Source organism: Mercenaria mercenaria, unplaced genomic scaffold (assembly GCF_021730395.1).
Source record: "Mercenaria mercenaria strain notata unplaced genomic scaffold, MADL_Memer_1 contig_3666, whole genome shotgun sequence".
Classification (NCBI taxonomy): domain Eukaryota; kingdom Metazoa; phylum Mollusca; class Bivalvia; order Venerida; family Veneridae; genus Mercenaria; species Mercenaria mercenaria.
This window is the reverse complement of record NW_026461827.1, coordinates 57,831-79,074: the sequence shown is the minus strand read 5'-3', so window position 1 is coordinate 79,074 and position 21,244 is coordinate 57,831. Positions and strand designations below refer to the sequence as shown.

Below are 21,244 nucleotides of genomic sequence, written 5' to 3'. Positions count from 1 at the left end.
TATTATTAACTTACTAAAAACAATTTCTGGGTCTGACCCCTAAAATTTATACTGAATATTTCCCTTTTAAAAACTTATAAAACCCAATACTTGGTCTACACTGAAATATTATATAACTTTTAAAAAACAATACTGGGTCTGACCATGAAATTTATATAACTTATAAACAACAATACTGGTCTGACCACTAAAATATTATACTTATAAACACCAATACTGGTCTACCTACTGGAAATATATATAACTTAAAAAACAATACTGGGTCTGACCACTATGTTTGAAATATTATTAACTTATAAAACACCATACTGTGTCTGACCACTGAAATATATTAACTATAAAACAACAATACTGGTCTGACCACTGAAATATTATATAATTATAAACACAATACTGGGTCTGACCACTGAAATATTATTATAACATATAAAACAACAATACTGGGTCTGACCACTGAAATATTATATACTTATAAAACACCAATACTGGGTCTACCACTAAAATGGTAATGAAATATATAACTTATAAACACACAATACTGGGTCTGATCACACTGAAATATTATATAACTTAAAACACAATACTGGTCTGACCCGAAATATTATATAATTTCTAAAACACCAATATGGGTCTGACCACTGAAAATATTATATAACTGATAAAACACCATACTGGGTCTGACCCTGAAATATTATATAAATTATAAAACAACCAAGTACTTGGTCTGACCACTGAAATATTATATAACTATAAAACAACAATACTGAGTCTGACCACTGAAATAATTATATAAACTTATAAAACACCAATCACTGGGTTGACACGGAATTATTATATAACTTAGAAAACAACCAATACTGGGCCGACCAGAAATTTTTATATAACATTTAAAACACATTATTGGGGGTGGACACTGAAATATTATATAATGATAAAACTCCCTATACTGGGTCTGACCACAGAAATATTATCTAATTATAAAACAAACAATATTGAGTCTGACACTGGGGAAATATTATATAATGACTAAACAACCAAAACGGGTCTGACCACTGTATAATTATATAACTTACTTAAACAACAAGACTGGGTCTTCGACATGAAATATTATATAACTTACTATACAAACAAGATGGGTCTGACCACCTGAAAATATTATATACTTACTAAACAACAATTACTGGGTCCGACCACTAAATATTATATAACTTACCTAAACACCAATACTGGGTCCGACCACTAAAATATTATTTCATTACTAATCACCAAATACTGGGTCCGACCACTAAAAAAATTATTATTATAAATGTACTAAATCACAATAACTGGGGTCGCACTAAAATATATATAACTTACTAAACACCAATATGGGGTCGACCACTAAAATATTTTATACGTACTAAACAAAATACTGGGTCCGACACACAAAATTTATATAACATATAAAAGACCAAACTGGGTCTGACCACTGAAATATTATATAACTTATAAAACACCAATCTGGGTCTGACCACTGAAATATTATATAACATATAAAACAGCAATACTGGGTCTGAACGCTCAAATATTATATAACTTAAAAACACCCAATTAAACTGGGTCGACAACTTAAAATATTATATAACTTACAAAACAAGAATACTGGGTCTGACCACTGAAATATTTTAGATAATTACTAAACAACAATACTGGGTCCGACCACTTAAATATTATATAAAACATACTAAAACAACTATACTGGGTCCGGACCACTAAAATATTATATAACTTACTAAAAACCAATACTTGGGTTCGACCCCTAAATATTATTAACTTACCTAAACAACCAATACTGGGTCTGACCCACCGAAACTTATTATATAATTACTAAACAACAATCATTGTGGTCCGACTAAAATATTATATTACTTTACTAGCACCAATATGGCGTCTGACCACAAAATTCTATTATATAATATATATAACAACAATACTGGGTCTGACCACTGAAATATTTATAGAATCTTACTAAACCACATACTGGGTCTGACCACTGAAAAATTATTATTCTTATTAAACACCAATATGGGTCTGACCACTAACATATCCATATCGACTAAACACCAATACTGGGTCTGACACTAAAATATTCATTATAACTTATAAAAACACCATACTGTGTCTGACCACTGAAATATTATATAACTTACTTAACAACAATACTGGGTCGGACACTAAAATATTACATAACTTACTAAACAAGAAAACTGGGGTCTCCTGACCACCAAAAATATTATTAACATATAATAAAACACAATATTGGGTCTGACCACTGAAACTATTATTTTAACTTACTAAAACAACAATACTGGGTTGACCAATGAAATATTTTATAACATATAAAACAACAATACTGGGGTTCTGACCACTGGAAATATTATATAAACATATAAAACATCAATCACTGAGTCTGGACCACGGAAATATATATAACATATAAAACACCAATACTGGGTCTGACCACTGAAATATTATATAACTTACTAAACAACAATATTGGGTCTGACCACTGAAATATTATATAACTTACTAAACAACAATACTGGAACTGACCACTGAAATATTATATAACTTACTAAACACCAATAAGGGTCTGACCACTGGAAATATTATAAGAAGTTACTACACACCTATACTGGGTCTGACAACTGAAATATTATATAACTACAAACCACAATACTGGGTCTGACTACTGATAATATTATTATATACATACAAAAAAACCAGTACTGGGTCATTTCTGGGTCTGACCTCAGAAATATTATATATCATATAAAAGAACAATACTAGGTCTGATTCACTGAAATATTATATAACTTATATAATACACCCAATACTTGGTCTGCCCACATGAAATATTATATAAAACCTTACTAAACACCGACACTGGAGTCCTGACCAACTGAAATATTATATAAATTATTAAAACCCAATATGGGTCTGATCAATGAAAATATTTATATACTTATACAACCCAATATGGGTCTGACCACAGATTACCTAAACCACCATACTGGGTCTGGACCAACTGAATATTATATAAAAACACCAATACTGGGTCGACCACTGAAATATTATGTAACTTATCAAAACACCAATACTGGGTTGACCACTGAAAAAATATTATATAACTTACTAAACAACAATACTGGGTCTGCCCGACTAAAAATTATATAACCATATAAAACAACAATACTGGGTTCTGACCATGAAATATTAATATAACTTATAAACACCAATACTGGGTTCTGACCACTGAATATCATATAACATACTAAACACAATACTGGGTTGACCACTGAAATATTTATCATAACTTACTAAAAACAACATACTGGGTTGACCACTGAAATATTATATAACTTTACAAAACACAATACTTGGCCTGACACTGAACTCTTATTTAACTTACTAAACACCAATACTGGGTCTCGAACCACTGAAATTCATATAACATATAAACAACAATACAGGTCTGACACTGAAATATTATATAAACTTTATAAAAACAATAACTGGGTATGACCACTGAAATTATTATATAACTTATAAATCAATAACTACTGGGTCTGGACCTCTGAAATATGATTACATATACAACAACAATACTGAGAAAACTGACCACTGAAAATTATTTAACATATAAAACAACAAATACTGGGTCTGGACACTAAAGTGTTATGAAAATATTACTAAACTTATAAAAACACCAATACTTGGTTTGACCCACTGAAATATTATATAAATAATAAAAAAAAAAAAAAAAAAAAAAAAAAAAAAAAAAATAAAAAAAAAAAAAAAAAAAAAAAACAAAAAAAACAAAAAAAACAAAAAAAAAACAAAAAAAAAAAAAAAACAAAAAAAAAAAAAAAAAAAAAAAAAAAAAAAAAAAAAAAACAAAAAAAAAAAAAAAAAAAAAAAAAAAAAAAAAAAAAAAAAAAAAAAAAAAAAAAAAAAAAAAAAAAAAAAAAAAAAAAAAAAAAAACAAAAAAAAAAAAAAAAAAAAAAAAAAAAAAAAAAAAAAAAAAAAAAAAAAAAAAAAAAAAAAAAAAAAAAAAAAAAAAAAAAAAAAAAAAAAAACAACCAAAAAAAAAAAAAAACAAAAAAAAAAAAAAAAAAAAAAGAAAAAAAAAAACAAAAAAAAAAAACTTTACTAAATCACCAATACTAGGTCTGGACACTGAAATATTATATAACTTACTAAAAACAACAATACTGGGTCTGGACCACTGAAGTATCATATAACTTATAAAACACCAATACTGGGTCTGACCACTGAAATATCATGTAACTTATAAAACACCAATACTAAACAACAATACTGGGTCTGACCACTGAAATATTATATAACATATTTATATATATACATATTTTCTGTTATGAAATATTATTTAACTTATAACAACAATACTGGGTCTGAACACTGAAATATTATATAACATATAAAACAACAATAATGGGTCTTTCCACTGAAATATTATATAACTTATAAAACACCAATACTGGGTCTGTCCAATGAAATATCATAAGCTTACTAAACAACATTACTGGGTTGACACTGAATTATTTTTTTAAAATAATCAATACTTGAGTCTGACCACTGAAATATTATATAACTGAATAAAACAACAATACTGGAGTCTGACCAATGAAATATTATATAACTTACTAAACACCATTACTGGGTCTGACCACTGAAATATTATATAACTTCTACAACACCAATACTGGGTCTGACCACTAAAATGTTACGAAATATTATATAACTTGTAAAACAACAATACTGGGTATTACCACTGAAATATTATATAACTTATAAACACCAATTCTGGGTCTGACCACTAAAATGTTATGAAATATTATATAACTTATAAAACACCAATACTGGGTCCGACCACTAAAATATATAACTTACAAAACACCAATACTTGGCCTGACGCATGAAATATTATTTAACATACTAAACCACCATACTGGTCTGGACCCTGAAATATCATATAACATATAAACAACAATACTGGGTCTGACAACTGAAATATGATATAACTTATAAAACAACAATACTGGGTCTGACCACTGAAATATTATATACCTTATAAAATTCAAATTAATACTGGGTCTGACCTCTTGAATTTTATATAAATATAAAACAACAATACTGAGTTTCTGGGACCACTGAAGATATTATCTAACTTCAACGTCAATACGGGGTTGGCCCACTGAAATTTATTTAAACTACTAAACAACAAATTACTGGGTCGGACCACTGAAATATTATATAAACTTACTAAACAACAATACTGGGTCTGACCACTGAAATATTATACAAGTACTTACAACAACAATACTGGGTCTGACCCACTTGAATATTATATAACTTATAAAGGCAACAATACTGTGATCTGACCACAAAAATATTTGAAATATTGTATATCTTATAAAACAACATTCTGTGTCTGACACTGAAATATTATATAACTTATAAAACACAATACTAGGTTCTGACCAATGATATATTATACCAGTTACTAAACAACCCAACAATACTGGGGTCTGACACTGAAATATTATGAAATATTATATATCTTATAAAACCACCAAAATGGGTCTGGACCCACTGAAAATATTATATAACTTACTAAACAACAATACTGGGTGTGACCACTGAAATATTTTTAAACCATAAAAACAACCAATACTGGCTCTGACCCACTGAAATATTATATAACATATAAAACACCATTACGGGTCTGACCACTGAATATTTTATAACTTAATAAAACACCAATACTTGGTCTGACCATTGATATTTATTACAAGTTACTAAACAACAATATGGGTCTGACCACTGAAATATTATATAACTGATAAAACACCATACTGGGTCTGCAACCATGAAATATTATATAACATATAAAAACAACAATACTGGGTCTTACCTCTGAAATAATATATAACTTATAAAACAACAAGACAGTGGGGGTCTGCCCACTAAAAAATTATATAATTATAACAACCAATACTTGGTTGCACTGAAAATTAAAATAACATATAAAACAATACTGGGTCTGACCACTGAAATATTTCATATAAACTTACTAAACAACAATTACTGGGTTTGACCACTGAAAGTTTATATAACTTATAAACCACCAATACTGGGTCTGACCAGTTGAAATATTATATTAACTTACTAAAAATCATACGGGTCTGACCCCACGAAAATAGTATATAACGGACTAAACACCCCAATATGGGTGTTGACCACTGAAATATTATATTATTATAAAACTACCAACTGGGTCTGGCCACTAACATGTTATGATATAGTTAATTAACTTATTATAAAACACCTATACTGGGTTGACCACTGAAACTATTATATAACTTTATACAACACCAATACTGGGTCTGACCAAGAATATTATATATCTTACCTAAAAACCAATACTGGGTTTTTTGACCACTAAATAATATTATATAACTGACTAAATACCAATACTGGGCTGCTGGACCAATGAAATATTATTATTATAAAAAACAAAACTGGGTATGACCACTAAAAGTTATGAAAATAATTATTAACTTATAAACCACCAATACTGGGTCTGACACTGAAATTTTATATAACTTACTAAAAAACTATCACTGGGTTCTGAACCACTAAAAATATTTAAATATTATATAACTTATAAAACACCATACTGGGTCAGACCACTGAAATATTATTATAACTTACCTAAAACAATACTGGGTCTCTGACCACTGAAATATTATATAACATATAAAACAACAATACTGAGTCTGTTACTGAACTATTATATAACATATAAGACAACAATACTGAGTCTGACCACTGAAATATTATATAACATATAAAACACCAATACTGGGTCTGTCCACGGAAATATTATAAATTTAAAACCCCAAATTACGGGGTCTGAACCACTAAATTGTTATGAAATGATTATATAACCTTAATAAAACACCAATCTGTGTCTGACCACTGAAATTTATATAACTTCCTAAAACACCAATACTGGGGTCTGACCAGTTAAAATGTTATTGGAAAATATTATATAACATATAAAACGCCAATAAATGGGTCTGACCCACTGAAATATTTATAAAACTTATAAAACACCAATACTGGGTCATACCACTGAAATATTATATAACTTACTAAACACCAATACGGGGTTCCTGACCACTAAAATATCCTATAATGAGTAAACACCACTACTGGGTCTGACCACTAATGTATTATATAACTGACTAAACACCAATACTGGGTCTTACCAGTGAAATATTATATAACTATAAAAAAAACATTACTGGGTTTTCTGACCACTAAGTGTTATGAAATATTACTTAACTTATAAAAAATACCAATACTGGGTTGACACGGAAACATTTTCTAACTTTACTAAACAACATTACAGGGTCTGACCATTAAAAACATTATGAAATATTTTATAATGAAAAAACACCAATAACTGGGCCTGACCACTGAAATATTATATAACCTTATATATAAAACACAAAACCGGGTCTGACCACTGAAAAATATTATATAATATTATTTATACTATTATATTAATTTCAAAAAAACCCAACACTTACCAGCTTTATCGATTGATGTTTTGAGTACTTCCAGGATTTAACCAAAAATCATCCCTGATTATTTTCTCTCAATTCAGTCTTTAAATAACACATGACTTACAGCCTGTAAAACTCCCTCAGGTGGGACTGCCTCAGTTTGACTCTCAACAATTACCTCCCGTGGTTATGAAGGCAGAAGGTAGTAGGTATCAGGTGGCGTATTTGACTATAAAAAACAACAATACATTGTTTCGGTATTTTTTATGCCATAAAACCCAACACCAATTTATCACATATAACACTTCTTCTGCTATTAAACTGAACAAGAGAATATCACTGCTGAGTACAATGAAAACCCTGAGAACATTTTATCAAGCAATGCATCCTTTGTGAATCATATATATGGTTCTACAACAACAAAACATTGTTACCGGATATAAATCATGCTTTAAACAAACAATATAGAAAGAATTTTTTTTTCTTTTGTGGGGGGGTGGGGTTAATGCCGTTTTTCAACAGTATTTCAGTCATGTAACGGTGGGCAGTTAACCTAACCAGTTTTCCTGGATTCTGTACCAGACATACAAACCTGTTCTCCGCAAATAATGCCAACTCCCCACATGAATCAGAGGTGGATGAGACTTATGATTTCAGACACAATGTTGTTATCAAATAGTCACAGAGAACATACGCTCCGCCCCCAAGGATCAAACTCACAACCCCACCATACGTAGACCAATGCTTCTCCCTACAGAGCTAAGTTTGTGGGGTGTCAAAAACAAATTTAAATAACATAATGTATTTTAGTTATTAACTTATTTTTGTATATATTTTGTACTTCTTTTACAGCATTTTATGTAAGATTATCTAAAGCAGAAATCAGATGTTTTAATCTGAAATATTTTCCTTAACAGAGTCCATCAATTATTCCAAACAGCAAGAATACTACATGAAAATACAGGGAACAAGGATGGCGGCCCCATATCAACTCCACTAGAGTTCATCTGGCCTACTGACTTGTTTTGGACCCCCAGTGCAGTACCAGTTTCAAATTGCACCAAGAGATCATCAAGACAAGCATTTGACCAAGTTTTCATAATATTGGGTCATAACCTGCGACTTTGAATTGTTCACAAGCTTTTCTTTGATTTGACAGGAGGACCTAGTTTTTGACCCTACATGACCCAGTTTCAAACATGATCTGGAATCACAAGACAAAATTCAGATTAAGTTTCATAAAAGATTTGAGCCACAACTGTTGCCTTTAGAAGATGCTCACACACTTTTCTTTGTGATTTGACATGTGAATAGCTTTTGACTCCACATAATCAAGATTCAACCTTGACCTAGAGATCACCAAGACAAAACTTTCTGACAAAGTTTCAAAACAGATTAAGTCACAACTGGACATCTAGAGTGCTTTACAAGCTTTTCCTTTGTTTTTGCCTACTGACTTAGTTTTTGCACCCCACATGACCCAGATTCAAACCGGACTAGAGCTCATCAAGAAAAACATTTGGACGAAGTTTCATAAAGATTATTTGGTCACAACTGTTACCTCTAGATTGTCACAAGCTTTTCATTTTGATTTGACTGGGGTGTTTTTGACACATTGACCCAGTTGAATTGCCCTAAGATTATGAATCAACAACATTCTGCCTAATTCTCATGAGTTTCAAACATAAATTGTAGTCTCTAGATTGTTAACAAGCCTTTCTTTGATTTTGCATAGTGACCTAGTTTTTGACCCCCACATGACCCAGTTTCAAATTGACCTAGAATCATCAAGTCAAACTGGTGCCCAAGTTTCATAAGATTGAGGTCACAAACTGTGGACTCTAAAGTGTTTACATGATTTTTCCTTGATATGGACCGACGTGTCTTAGTTTTATGAACCCACATAACCCAGATTCGTACTTGACCTCGAGATCATTAAAGACGAACATTTTCTGACCATAGTTTCATAAAGGACTGGGTCACAAATGTGTCTTTTAGAGTGTTCACAACGGCAAAATTAATGTTGACGCACGACATGATGACGCACGCCGACAGATGACAAAATGGCCAGTCACAATAGCTCACCTTGAGCACGTTGTGCCCTTGGTGAGCTAAAAAAAGTTAAACCTGAAATTTTAGACCATTGATATACCTTGGCATATACGACACTTAATGCAGTTATGACCATTTTTTTTTAAATGTGAAACATTTTTAAACTGTTAAAGACAGGTGACTTCTTAAGACAGGCTGAATATAGTAAATCAATTTAGGAAGAACAGCTGACTGGATGCTCAAGACAGGTGCTGCTCAATACACATGATTGCTAGGTACGGCAACCCCTCTGCAATGAGCGACACACCACTTCAAATTCAGCAATGGTCTCTGCTAGAATATGTTTTTTCTATACTACACAGAAACACCATCCCCAAGCCACATTAGTCATAACTGCTTTTTTATCTGGTGAAAGACTGTTGGGTCAAGTAGGGTTAACGTATACAGTGTAACACATGAACTATGGCAAACTGCTTTTTTTTTCTATAAACAATGGTGAGACTTACCGCTAAAGGTCCTGCCTCACATATGTCTCCCGGGTGGGGTTTGCACTTGCAGTAATGTCTCTATGTCGATAGCCAGAAAATAGAAAACACTTCTGCACTGTTAAATAAATGGTAGAGGAGCCTTTTTAGAATTCTAAAATTCTCGTTAACAATTCTAAGAGCTAGACAGACCTGACTTTTGTGTTTTTGTTTTTCATTATGTGGGATTGGTTTTAAGTGACATGAGGAAGAATTTCCACGTTTGCGAAGGTCTTAGAATTTAATGACAAATAGGGTATTTTTCAGAAGCTGGGCAGACACTTTGGTTAGAAAACACAAGCTTTACATAAGCCAGCTAGAAGAATTTTTCATCCCTCTGAGACTCAAATCAAGGGACTAACTAGGTAGTAGCAATAAACTCTTAGTCGGGAAAACTATGCTCATCTGCCAAGAAGCCTCCATCAACAGCTTGTGGAAACACTGTATGTGTATATGTGCCTGGTAATTAACGAGTCAAATAAACAAGAGCTGTCGACTTACAGCGCACTCGACTATTCGAAGAATCGTTGGAAGATTGGGAGGGTCAAAATATTTCCATATATTTTCAGACAAAAAGAAAAACTGGAATATTAAAAACACAAATTTTTCCTGTATTTGTGGATTTCCATTAGTTAAGCCACTAATGGCAATTTGTGACCATGATAGCAAATATGTTACAGGTTATGTTAGGCAAAATATGGAACTTGTATGAAAAAATTTAACTAATTTCCAAGTCCAAAAAGGACCATAATCAGTCAACTTAGTTGGCAGAGTTAGGTACTCTTGGGCCTACAGATGGAAATCTATGTTGAAAACTAGTGTTAAAAGTTTCAAAGCCACAGTTCAAATAGTTTTGACAAAACGCTGATTTGTAGAAAATACTGAAACAAATTTCAAGTCCAACAACGGGCCATAATTCAGCCAAAATAGTTGTCAGAGTTATGCCCCCCCCCCCCCCCCCCCCCCCCCCCCCCCCCCCCCCCCCTACTCTTCCTACAGATGAAATCATAAGACAAGGCAGTCTGAACGAAGCTTAAATCCCCGCCATGCTATGTAAATCCTGCCACTGCTATGGTAAAACCTTTGATTTTTAGCTTTGACCTTGACCTTGAACTGACAGGGCTGACTCATGAATTCATGCACATACATCTTTGATGAGGTGATCTTTTTGACCAAAAGGGTTCATGAAAATCCTTTGCAAGGGGTTTAGGAGATACAGAGCTGAAACCTTTGACCTTCAGTTGTGACCTTGACCTTGAGTTGACATGGCTGACTCATGAGTTCTTGATGAGGTGATCATTTGACCCAAGTTTGATGAAAATCCTTAAGGAGATACAGAGGGGGCACCAAATGGAAGGCTCAAACCTTCGACCCTTAGTTGTGACCTTGATCTTGAGCTGGCATGGCTGACTCATAATTTCTGCACATCGTTCTGATGAGGTAATCATTTGACCAAAGTTTTATAAAATTTCTTCAACGGGTTTAGGAGATATAGAGCGGACACGAAATGGAATGCTCAAACCTTTGACCTTCAGTTGTGACCTTGACCTTGAGCCGACATGGCTGACTCATAAGTTCTGCACATCGCTATGATGAGGTGATCGTTTGACCAAAGTTTGATGAAAATCCTTCAAGGGGTTTAGGAGATATAGAGCGAACACAAAATGGAAGGCTCAATCCTTTGACCCTAAGTTGACCCTAAGTTGTGACCTTGACCTTGACCTTGAGCCTGCATGACTGACTCATGGGTTCTGCACATCGTCTTGATGAGGTGATCATTTGACCCAAGTTTTATAAAATTCCTTCAAGGGGTTTAGGAGATATAGCGCGGACACAAAATGGAAGGCTCAAACCTTTGACCTTGAGTTGTGACCTTGACCTTTAACCGACAAGGCTGATTTATGGGTTCTGCACATCGTCTTGATGAGGTGATCATTTGACCCAAGTTTCATGAAAATCCTTCAAGGGGTTTAGGAGATATGGACCGGACACGATTTTGTTACAGACGAAAGGACAGACGCAGACCATTCCTATAATCCCTCCGCGGGGTATTAATAAACAAGTGTTTAAAGTTTAACAGCCATATGTCAAACAGTCTTGACAAAACATAAACATATACAAAACAGAACCAATTTCCAAGTTCAAAAAGGGCCATAATTCAGCCAAAAAAGTTATGTACTCTTACCTCATGATAGAGACTATTATACTGAACAAGTTATAAAAGGTTCAAAGCCATATGTCAAACACTTGACACAAAATATAAACTAGAACGAAAAACTTAACCAAGATTTCTAAGTCAAAAGCGGCCATAATTCAGCCAAAATGCTTGATGGAGTTATGTACTCTTGCCTACAACTGGACATGGTGATGGTAAACAAGTGTTGAAAGTTTCAAAGCTTTATCTCAAAAGACTTTGTCAAAATATGAACTGGTACGAAAAACTTAACCAAGATTTCTAAGTCAAAAGGGGCCATAATTCTGTCAAAATGCTTGACAGAGTTATGTACTCTTGCCTATAACTGGACATGGTGATGGTAAACAAGTGTTGAAAGTTTCAAAGCTTTATCTCGAAAGACTTTGTCAAAATATGAACTGGTACGAAAAACTTAACCAAGATTTCTAAGTCAAAAGGGGCCATAATTCAGTCAAAATGCTTGACAGAGTTATGTACTCTTGCCTATAACTGGACATGGTGATCGTTAACAAGTGTTGAAAGTTTCAAAGCTTTATCTCAAAAGACTTTGTCAAAATGTGGACTGGTACGAAAAACTTAACCAAGATTTCTAAGTCAAAAGGGGCCATAATTCAGTCAAAATGCTTGACAGAGTTATGTACTCTTGCCTACAACTGGACATGGTGATGGTAAACAAGTGTTGAAAGTTTCAAAGCTTTATCTCAAAAGACTTTGTCATAATGTGGACTGGTACGAAAAACTTAATCAAGATGTGACGCCGACGCTGTGGTGAGTAGGATAGCTTTACTTATTCTTCGAATAGTCGAGCTAAAAATGTTCTCATTACTGTTATTTTTCATATCAGAGATGCATTTTATTGGTAGAAAGACATAAAACAGAAATGAATTTCCTCTAAATCAAACATTTAAGCATATTTCAAATTTTTAATAAGATTATAAATCTTTTACCTGATGGTTTCGTTGACACCATCTTGAGCCAATCAACCCAGTTCTTCATCAACCGGAGCAACAGGGGCAGATAACTCCTTGTCACTGACTAAGACAACATCTTGATTACCTTAATTTAACAGAAAACATCTCATAAGACAAAAGGCAATTGTTTATTATGATTCTGATGTAAAACTCAATATCTTTTTTCAGCTTAACATAATATTAAAATGTAGAATTCCCTTTAATGATGTACTGATATTTATAACTTACCAGAATATTCTTCTCTTTTAAGTGTAGTTTCAAGTGTAATAAACTTAAATTTATAAACAAAAACATATTTGATAGATATAACCTACCATATCTCAATAATACACACGATATGCAGAAAACATAAAATAAAAACTTTTTTTCATTTTACCAGCAAACTTGTTTTTAATTACCTGTACAAATTCTTCACTTTTGGATAAAAAATTAAACAAAACAAACAAGAAGCTGCATTCAATAAATGCTTGATGCCCCCAGTGGCATCCTTGTCAATACAAAGCAACCTAAGTCCAAAATGAGGTCAAGGTCAAGGTGAAACTGAGGTCAGGTGATGTCTGAAGATGAGGAATAGTCACAGGTTATGTCTGCATTAGTATAAAGTCATTCTAGTAAGGGGTATTGATGCTAGACGAAATGGTCCCATTTGGTTAACCAAGAAATGGCCCATATAAAGCAACCTAAGTCCAAAATGAGGTCAAGGTCAAGGTGAAACTGAGGTCAGGTGATGTCTGAAGATGAGGAATGGTCACAGGTTACATCTGCATTAGTATCAAGTCATTCTAGTAAGGGGTACTGATGCTAGACGAAACGGTCCCATTTGGTTAACCTTGTACAGACAGACGAACGGACGTTCTAACGAAACGGTATTTATGTGACACCCCCATTGTTCTCTCTATTGTTCTAACAGTCACATAAAAAGAAAAAGGTCACATAAACAGAACGGAATGAATGACATCAAAGAGAAAGTACCGTTATGCAGTCACTTAACCATCATTTCGCGGGCACGGACGAACAGACGGACGGACAGGACGATCACTATATGCCTCCCACATCAGTAGATGCCGGGGGCATAAGAAAACTCTTCCTGGAGTACGAGTGACCCTATTTTTTTCAGTTAAGGTGTTACCAAAGACTGCATATTCAATTCAGTATTTGCATTAGTTCATAAGATAGTAACTAACATACATAATCTTTAACCAGGATTTTCTAAGTCCAAAAGGAAGCATAATTTGCCTAAATAGTAAATACATGACAGAGTTATGGGACTTGATCCTGTGAGGTTGATTACTGTCCAATAAAAAGATAAATTTCGATACATGTACTTGCATGCAAAACTTCAACCTGAATTTTTAAAGTCCAAAAGGGGGCATATTTTAGCCATATTGCATGTCAAGAATTATGGGACTTGGTGCTATCACCTAGTTTTATAACTCTGAAGACACATGTGAAGTTTCAATTCAATATCAGTGTTAATTTTGGAATCAATAACTTGCATGCAAAACTTTAACCAGGATTTTCTAAGTCAAAATGGGGCATAATTTGGTCAACATACATTTCAGAGTTAAGGGACTTGACACGGTGAGGTTGGTAATTGACCTAGAAAATGAAAAAATGAGTTACAAAGCTATATGCCTTTAATTGACAGATAAAAGTACTAGCATGCAAAACTTTAACCAAGGTGCAACAATGATGCCAAGGTGAGATGAATAGCTCAGACTAACTTCGAATAGTCAAGCTAAAAATTATGACAGAGCAAATAAGCAGCTGCGTTCAGTAAGCGCTTAATGCCCCTGATGGCATTCTTGTCGATATAAAGCAACCTAAGTCCAAAACGAGGTCAAGGTCAAACTGAGGTCAGGTGATGTCTGAAGATGAGGAATGGTCACAGGTTACATCTGCATTAGTATCAAGTCATTCTAGTTAAGGGTATTGATGCTCTAGACGGAACAGTCCCATTTGGTTAACCTTGTACGGATGGACAGGACAATCACTATATGCCTCCCGCATCAGTAGATGCCTGGGGCATAAAAATGACAAACAAAACCCTACCATATTTCTGAGACATGTCTTGAATCTGCTGTAAAATCAGATGTGGTCCAGGCTGACTGGCGAGAAAAGCATTATGCGCTACTTCAGCTACACTTGATGCTCCCTGTAACATATAACTTGTCGCCTTCTGTAACTCTGCAGCAAGCCTTGCTAACATTTGACTGGGAGCCTGATTCACATCTGATAAGCTTTTATGTGGCAACTTTGTTCTATTGAATATTTCACTGTTTGATACCTTCACCTGGTGTTCTATGTTGTTTGTTATCACATTTTCAACTGACATTGTGTTTTCGGATGCACCTGTCACTTTATTTTGTGACATCTCTGCCAGAGCTGTATCTGAAATGTCTATTACATTTTGTAAAGGTTTTTCAGATGGCTGATCAACTGCTGGAATGACTTTTATAGTATCCTCCAATGCTGCTGATTCTTCTTGCATCTTGTCTGCCATCTCTTCTGACACTGTCTTTGTTTTTTGTTATTTACAGATTTTACTCCATTCTACTGTCATCAAAATAGAAAGTTCTCTGAAATAGTAAAGAAACAAGGAAACTTTTAAATACATGTAACATAATATGTGATTTCAATGAAATTAGTGACAGATTATTGGAGATCTTTTTTTTCTTTTAATTTATTAGGGTCTGGCAGACCGCAAGTGCATTAGTTTAAACAATTTTAAAATTCAAAGTATGAATTTAATTACAGAATCATAGAGTAGTGTGTCAGGATTCAAGGTAGAAGACACACATATGAATTAAACCTATTCTCTGCATGAAGTCATTACTGACAGATATATTTAGCAATTTAATAAAGAGACCATGATGTTAACCTCATACATAAGTCTGCAAAATGGCAGCCAAAAGAAAATACAAGGAAAGCATCAAATGACCACAACATGAAAAGAATACCAGCGTCTCCTCTTGGGAGTCCCATGAAGTTTCACTGAATTTTGGCTGCTGAGATATACTTTGGACGAGAATTGGGGCTATAGCATACTTTCATGTTAATAATCAAAGGGTAATAACTGCCTTTTAACTGACCGGTAACGAAGCATAGCCTAACCCAGGGTTAGAATCTAACAGTTTTTTGCACTAGCAAATTTTTGCATACATGTACAAAAATTTTAAACTCGCAATTTATCATGTTAGTTGCAATTTTGTTCAACCATTTAGGGCAGAAACAAGTCTCTGTCCTCCATAACACTACCAGTAAGTGTGTGTAGTACAAAACACGTTTTGTGCAAGCGCATTCTGGTAGTTACCTTGTTGCATAATAATCAAAATCTGCAAACTGTCCACACACTATGTAAAAATGTCATCAATCTGTGCATACTGTCCACACACTATGTAAAAATGTCATCAATCTGTGCATACTGTCCACACACTATGTAAAATGTCATCAATCTGTGCATACTGTCCACACACTATGTAAAAATGTCATCAATCTGTGCATACTGTCCACTCACTATGTAAAAATGTCATCAATCTGTGCATACTGTCCACACACTATGTAAAATGTCATCAATCTGTGCATACTGTCCACACACTATGTAAAAATGTCATCAATCTGTCCATACTGTCCACACACTATGTAAAAATGTCATCAATCTGTGCATACTGTCCACACACAATGTAAAATGTCATCAATCTGTGCATACTGTGTGAAACATCATCATTAAATGCGTATTTACAGCGGATCGAAACTGAAAGCTAAAGAAATTAAAGTCGTCATGATTTCTATTAAGAATGTTGAACAGCTCGCAAAATTTTGCAAAATGTACATGCGTTTTGCGAGTATGTGAGCTTAAATTCGAACTCTGTAACCCGAAAGATTTCTGTCAAATTCAAGCAATATTTTCTGTATTAAAAACTGGCATGCATTTAGCCAGACACTTAAATTGCCACTTTCGAACAGTATGCTTCTTTCTCGTAATTCTGAGCATTCTCATTGATCCGAGCTTTTGGAAAATTTGCACTTGCAGCTATTTACTGTTTCTGAATTTTATGCATTTTGTGGCAAATCATATGACAGTTAAACAAGAATAAAAACAAGAATTGTCCGTAAGACAGCCAAGCTCGACTATTCGAAATATTGTCACAGACGCAGGAAATTATTACCCAAAATGTTAAATATCAAAAGAGTTTCAAGTTCGAAAAGGGACATAATTTGACCAAAATGCATATCAGAGTTATGGGACTTGACCCAGTGAGGTTGGTAATTAACCTAGAAAAAGAATAAATAAGTTTCAAAGCTATATGTCTTTTGGTAATAGCTGTATGTACTTGCAAGCAAAACTTTAACCAGGATTTTCTAAGTCCAAAAGGAGGCACAATTTGCCCAAAATACATGTCAGAGTTATGGGACATGATTCTATCAACTAGTTTTATAACCCCGAAGACACATGTGAAGTTTCAATTTAATATCTGTAGTAGTTTTGGAGATAGTAACTTGCATGTAAAACTTTAACCAGGATTTTCTAAGTCCAAAAGGGGGCATAATTTGCCCAAAATAAATGTCAAGAGTTATGGGACTTGACCCAGTGAAGTAGGTAATTGATCTAGAAAAAGAAAAAAAAGTTTCAAATCTCTATTATGCCTTTTAGTAATAGCTGTATGTACTTGCACACAAACTTTAACCAGAATTTTCTAAGTCCGAAAGGGGGCATAATTTGGCTAAAATACATGTCAGAGTTATGGGACTTGACCCAGTGAGGTTGGTAATTGATCTAGAAAAAGAAAAATTAAGTTTCAAATCTATATGCCTTTTAGTAACAGCTGTATGTACTTGCACGCAAAACTTTAACCAGAATTTTCTAAGTCCAAAAGGCGGCATAATTTGGCCAAAATGAAGGTCAGAGTTATGGAACTTGGTGCTATCAACTAGTTTTATAACCCCAAAGACACATGTGAAGTTTCAATTCAATATCTGCATTAGTTTTGGAGATAGTAACTAGCATGTAAAACTTTAACCAAAATTTTTTAAGTCCAATAGGGGGCATAATTTGCTCAAAATACATGTTAGAGTTATGGAACTTGACCCAGTGAGGTTGGTAACTGACCTAGAAAAAGAATAAATAAGTTTTAAAGCTATATGTTTTTAAATGATAGCTGTATTACTGTATGTACTTGCATGCAAAAACTTAACCAAGGTGTGATGCCGACGCCAATGCCAGGGTAAGTAGAATAGCTCGACTATTCTTTGAATAGTCGCGCTAATAAAATAGTATTACTCACATTAAAATAGAAATATGGCAGTGGCTAGGATTACGGTACCGTATTTTATTGTTCTAATTTAAATACTCAGAATCAACAAGGCAAATATCATGTAAACAAGAGCTGTCCGTAAGACAGCCAAGCTCGACTATTCGAAATATTGTTCCAGAAGCAGGAAAATATTACCCAAAAAAGTTAAATATCAAAAGAGTTTTAAGTTCAAAAGGGGGAATAATTTGACCAAAATGCATATCAGTTATGGGACTTGCTGCTATCAACTAGTTTTATAACCCCGAAGGTGTCATGTGAAGTTTCAAATCAATATCTGCATTAGTTTTGGAGATAGTAACTTGCATGTAAAACTTGAACCAAAATTTTCTAAGTCTAAAAGGGGGCATACTTTGCTCAAAATACACGTCAGAGTTATGGGACTTGACCCAGTGAGGTTGGTAATTGATCTAGAAAAAGAAAAAAATAAGTATTAAATCTATATGTCTTTTAGAAATAGCTGTATGTACTTGCATGCAAAACTTTAACCAGAATTTTATAAGTCCAAAAGGAGGCATAATTTGGCCAAAATGAAGGTCAGAGTTATGGGACTTGCTGCTATCAAATAGTTTTATAACCCCGAAGGTGTCATGTGAAGTTTCAAATCAATATCTGCATTAGTTTTGGAGACTGTAACTTGCATGTAAAACTTTAAAACAATTTCCGAATTTAATGTTAAATTATACTATTATTTATGAAAATAAATAGCATCGCCTTAAAATATCTTCATTTTCGCGACAAATCATATTTTTTCCACAAAGAGGGAGTAAGCCTGTCTAAAATTTGACATGGATACAGTCACACTGGCAATAGCTTTCGCAGAAACGGTGATTCCAACGCCGCGGCTTAGTAGGATTTGTCACAGAAGCGGTGGAGAAATATGGCCGACTGACTACATTTTTGCTATCATCGGTACGTTTTCTAATGACCTTTTCGCGTTTGACTGAAAACAACCAGTGAGACAGGAGCCCGACATGTATAACTCTTCCAACCAGAAACACTTGTTCGTGCAAACATTATTATTATTATTATCATTGTAAATTATATTATAATATTATTGTAAACACTTCTGTACAGTTTGACGAGGGACTGCTGTTTTTGTAGAATTCCCATTAAAAATGGTAAAACCTTGTACAAAACGACCCCTGAGCACATATGCAACAAATCATAAGTTCAGCCCAGTCAAGCAAAAAAATATTTCTTTGTAAAAGGTGAATATTCATTACATGTTTATGAAAAAATCAACCAAAAAGGATTCCAACGCAGTGTGCAGTGGGTACAATTGCAACGCATTATCTTGTTTCTTGAATGTTTGTTATGGACTTTTAACTTAAGTAAACAGCATTTTCCTGAGATTTTGACTGGGGTAGGTCTATGAAATCACTTTGACATCAGACAGCAACAGAAACTTAATGTTTAATAATTGCACTTCTTCTTCTGTTGAATCTGAGGCCCAAGCGTTCTTCAGTTATCATCCAGAAACCATTTAACATTCAGGGTCACTGTGACCTTGACCTTCGACCTACAGATCTCAAAATCAATAGGTGATGACCAACCTTCCTATAAATTTTCATGATCCTAGGCCTAAGTGTTCTTTAGTCATCATCCTGAAACTGATTGGTCTACATACAGACTGACATCTGCAAAACAATATACCCCTCCTTCAAAGGGGGGCATTATAAAATGATACTGTTGAAGAAGAGGTAAATTAGCCTACTTGTAAAATGTCTTAACTCCAGTAACACAGCTGCTCAATGGCATTTTGTTAAGGTATGCTATGTATTAGTAATTGTATTGCAGTAAGTCAAGTTGGTTTATCATATGATGCCATGTGGTCAAATCAGAAAATTAATATTGTCACTTGATATTATGCATTTACGGATGTGAATCAATGTCATATTTATTCTAAACATTCAGTTTCTGTTGCTATCTAATGTCAAAGTGATTTCATGTTCCTACCAAATCAAAATTTTGGGAAAATGCCATAATGCCATTTATTATATACCAATATAAATTCTGTAAAAAAATCAGCTTGTATTTCACAACTAAATATGAACAGACAAAAATTCCGTATTGTACCTTTTAAATTCCGTATTGTACCTTCTGTATTGTATGCTGCCGGACTATTTTCATTAATATGCATGACCCCAAAACACATTTCTATAAATAGCGCACATAAAAACTTCACTAAGTTCCATGCAATATCGATAAACATTGAAGATTTCGTTCAAGAACAAAACAAGAATCAAAATGGTAAAGGTATATTATAACAGTAGCAAGATCTGGGACTTTGTATTCGGCTCTTGTGGATTTTGCAAGGTCGGATCACACTCGGCGCTTGCGCGCCTCGTGAGATCCGATCTGGCAAAATCCACTCAAGCTGAATACTGCATCCCAGATCAAGCTACTGTTATAACAGTAATAACTACAATACTATGGGAAAAAATGATAAAAAATGTTCACTAAGGAGTTATTTGAAAGTTTTCCAGTTACGACCATGTTGCACTGAAATGTGTGGAAATTTTGTCAAAAACTTAGAGCAACAAGGTCGTA

General features: G+C 33.7%; 1 protein-coding gene across 1 annotated transcript; it reads right to left on the bottom strand.

Annotated features, from left to right (window-relative positions):
* Nucleotides 1-13,355: 13,355 nt before the first annotated feature.
* On the bottom strand, nt 13,356-16,071 carry LOC123530731 (uncharacterized). Its single transcript, XM_045311493.2, has 2 exons — nt 15,432-16,071; nt 13,356-13,464 (listed from the first exon to the last, which is right to left on the bottom strand). Exons 1-2 carry the CDS (start codon nt 15,880-15,882, stop codon nt 13,388-13,390), a joined length of 528 nt encoding a protein of 175 aa, XP_045167428.1. The 5' UTR covers nt 15,883-16,071; the 3' UTR covers nt 13,356-13,387.
* Nucleotides 16,072-21,244: the final 5,173 nt, after the last annotated feature.

Excerpts from the sequence above, each read along its gene's own strand:
- LOC123530731 (XM_045311493.2), bottom strand. The coding sequence starts at position 15,882 with ATGGCAGACAAGATGCAAGAAGAATCAGCAGCATTGGAGGATACTATA. Across the intron at positions 13,465-15,431 it reads AGACATGTCTCAGAAATATG|GTAATCAAGATGTTGTCTTA; the intron begins GTAGGGTTTTGT and ends TGTTAAATTAAG.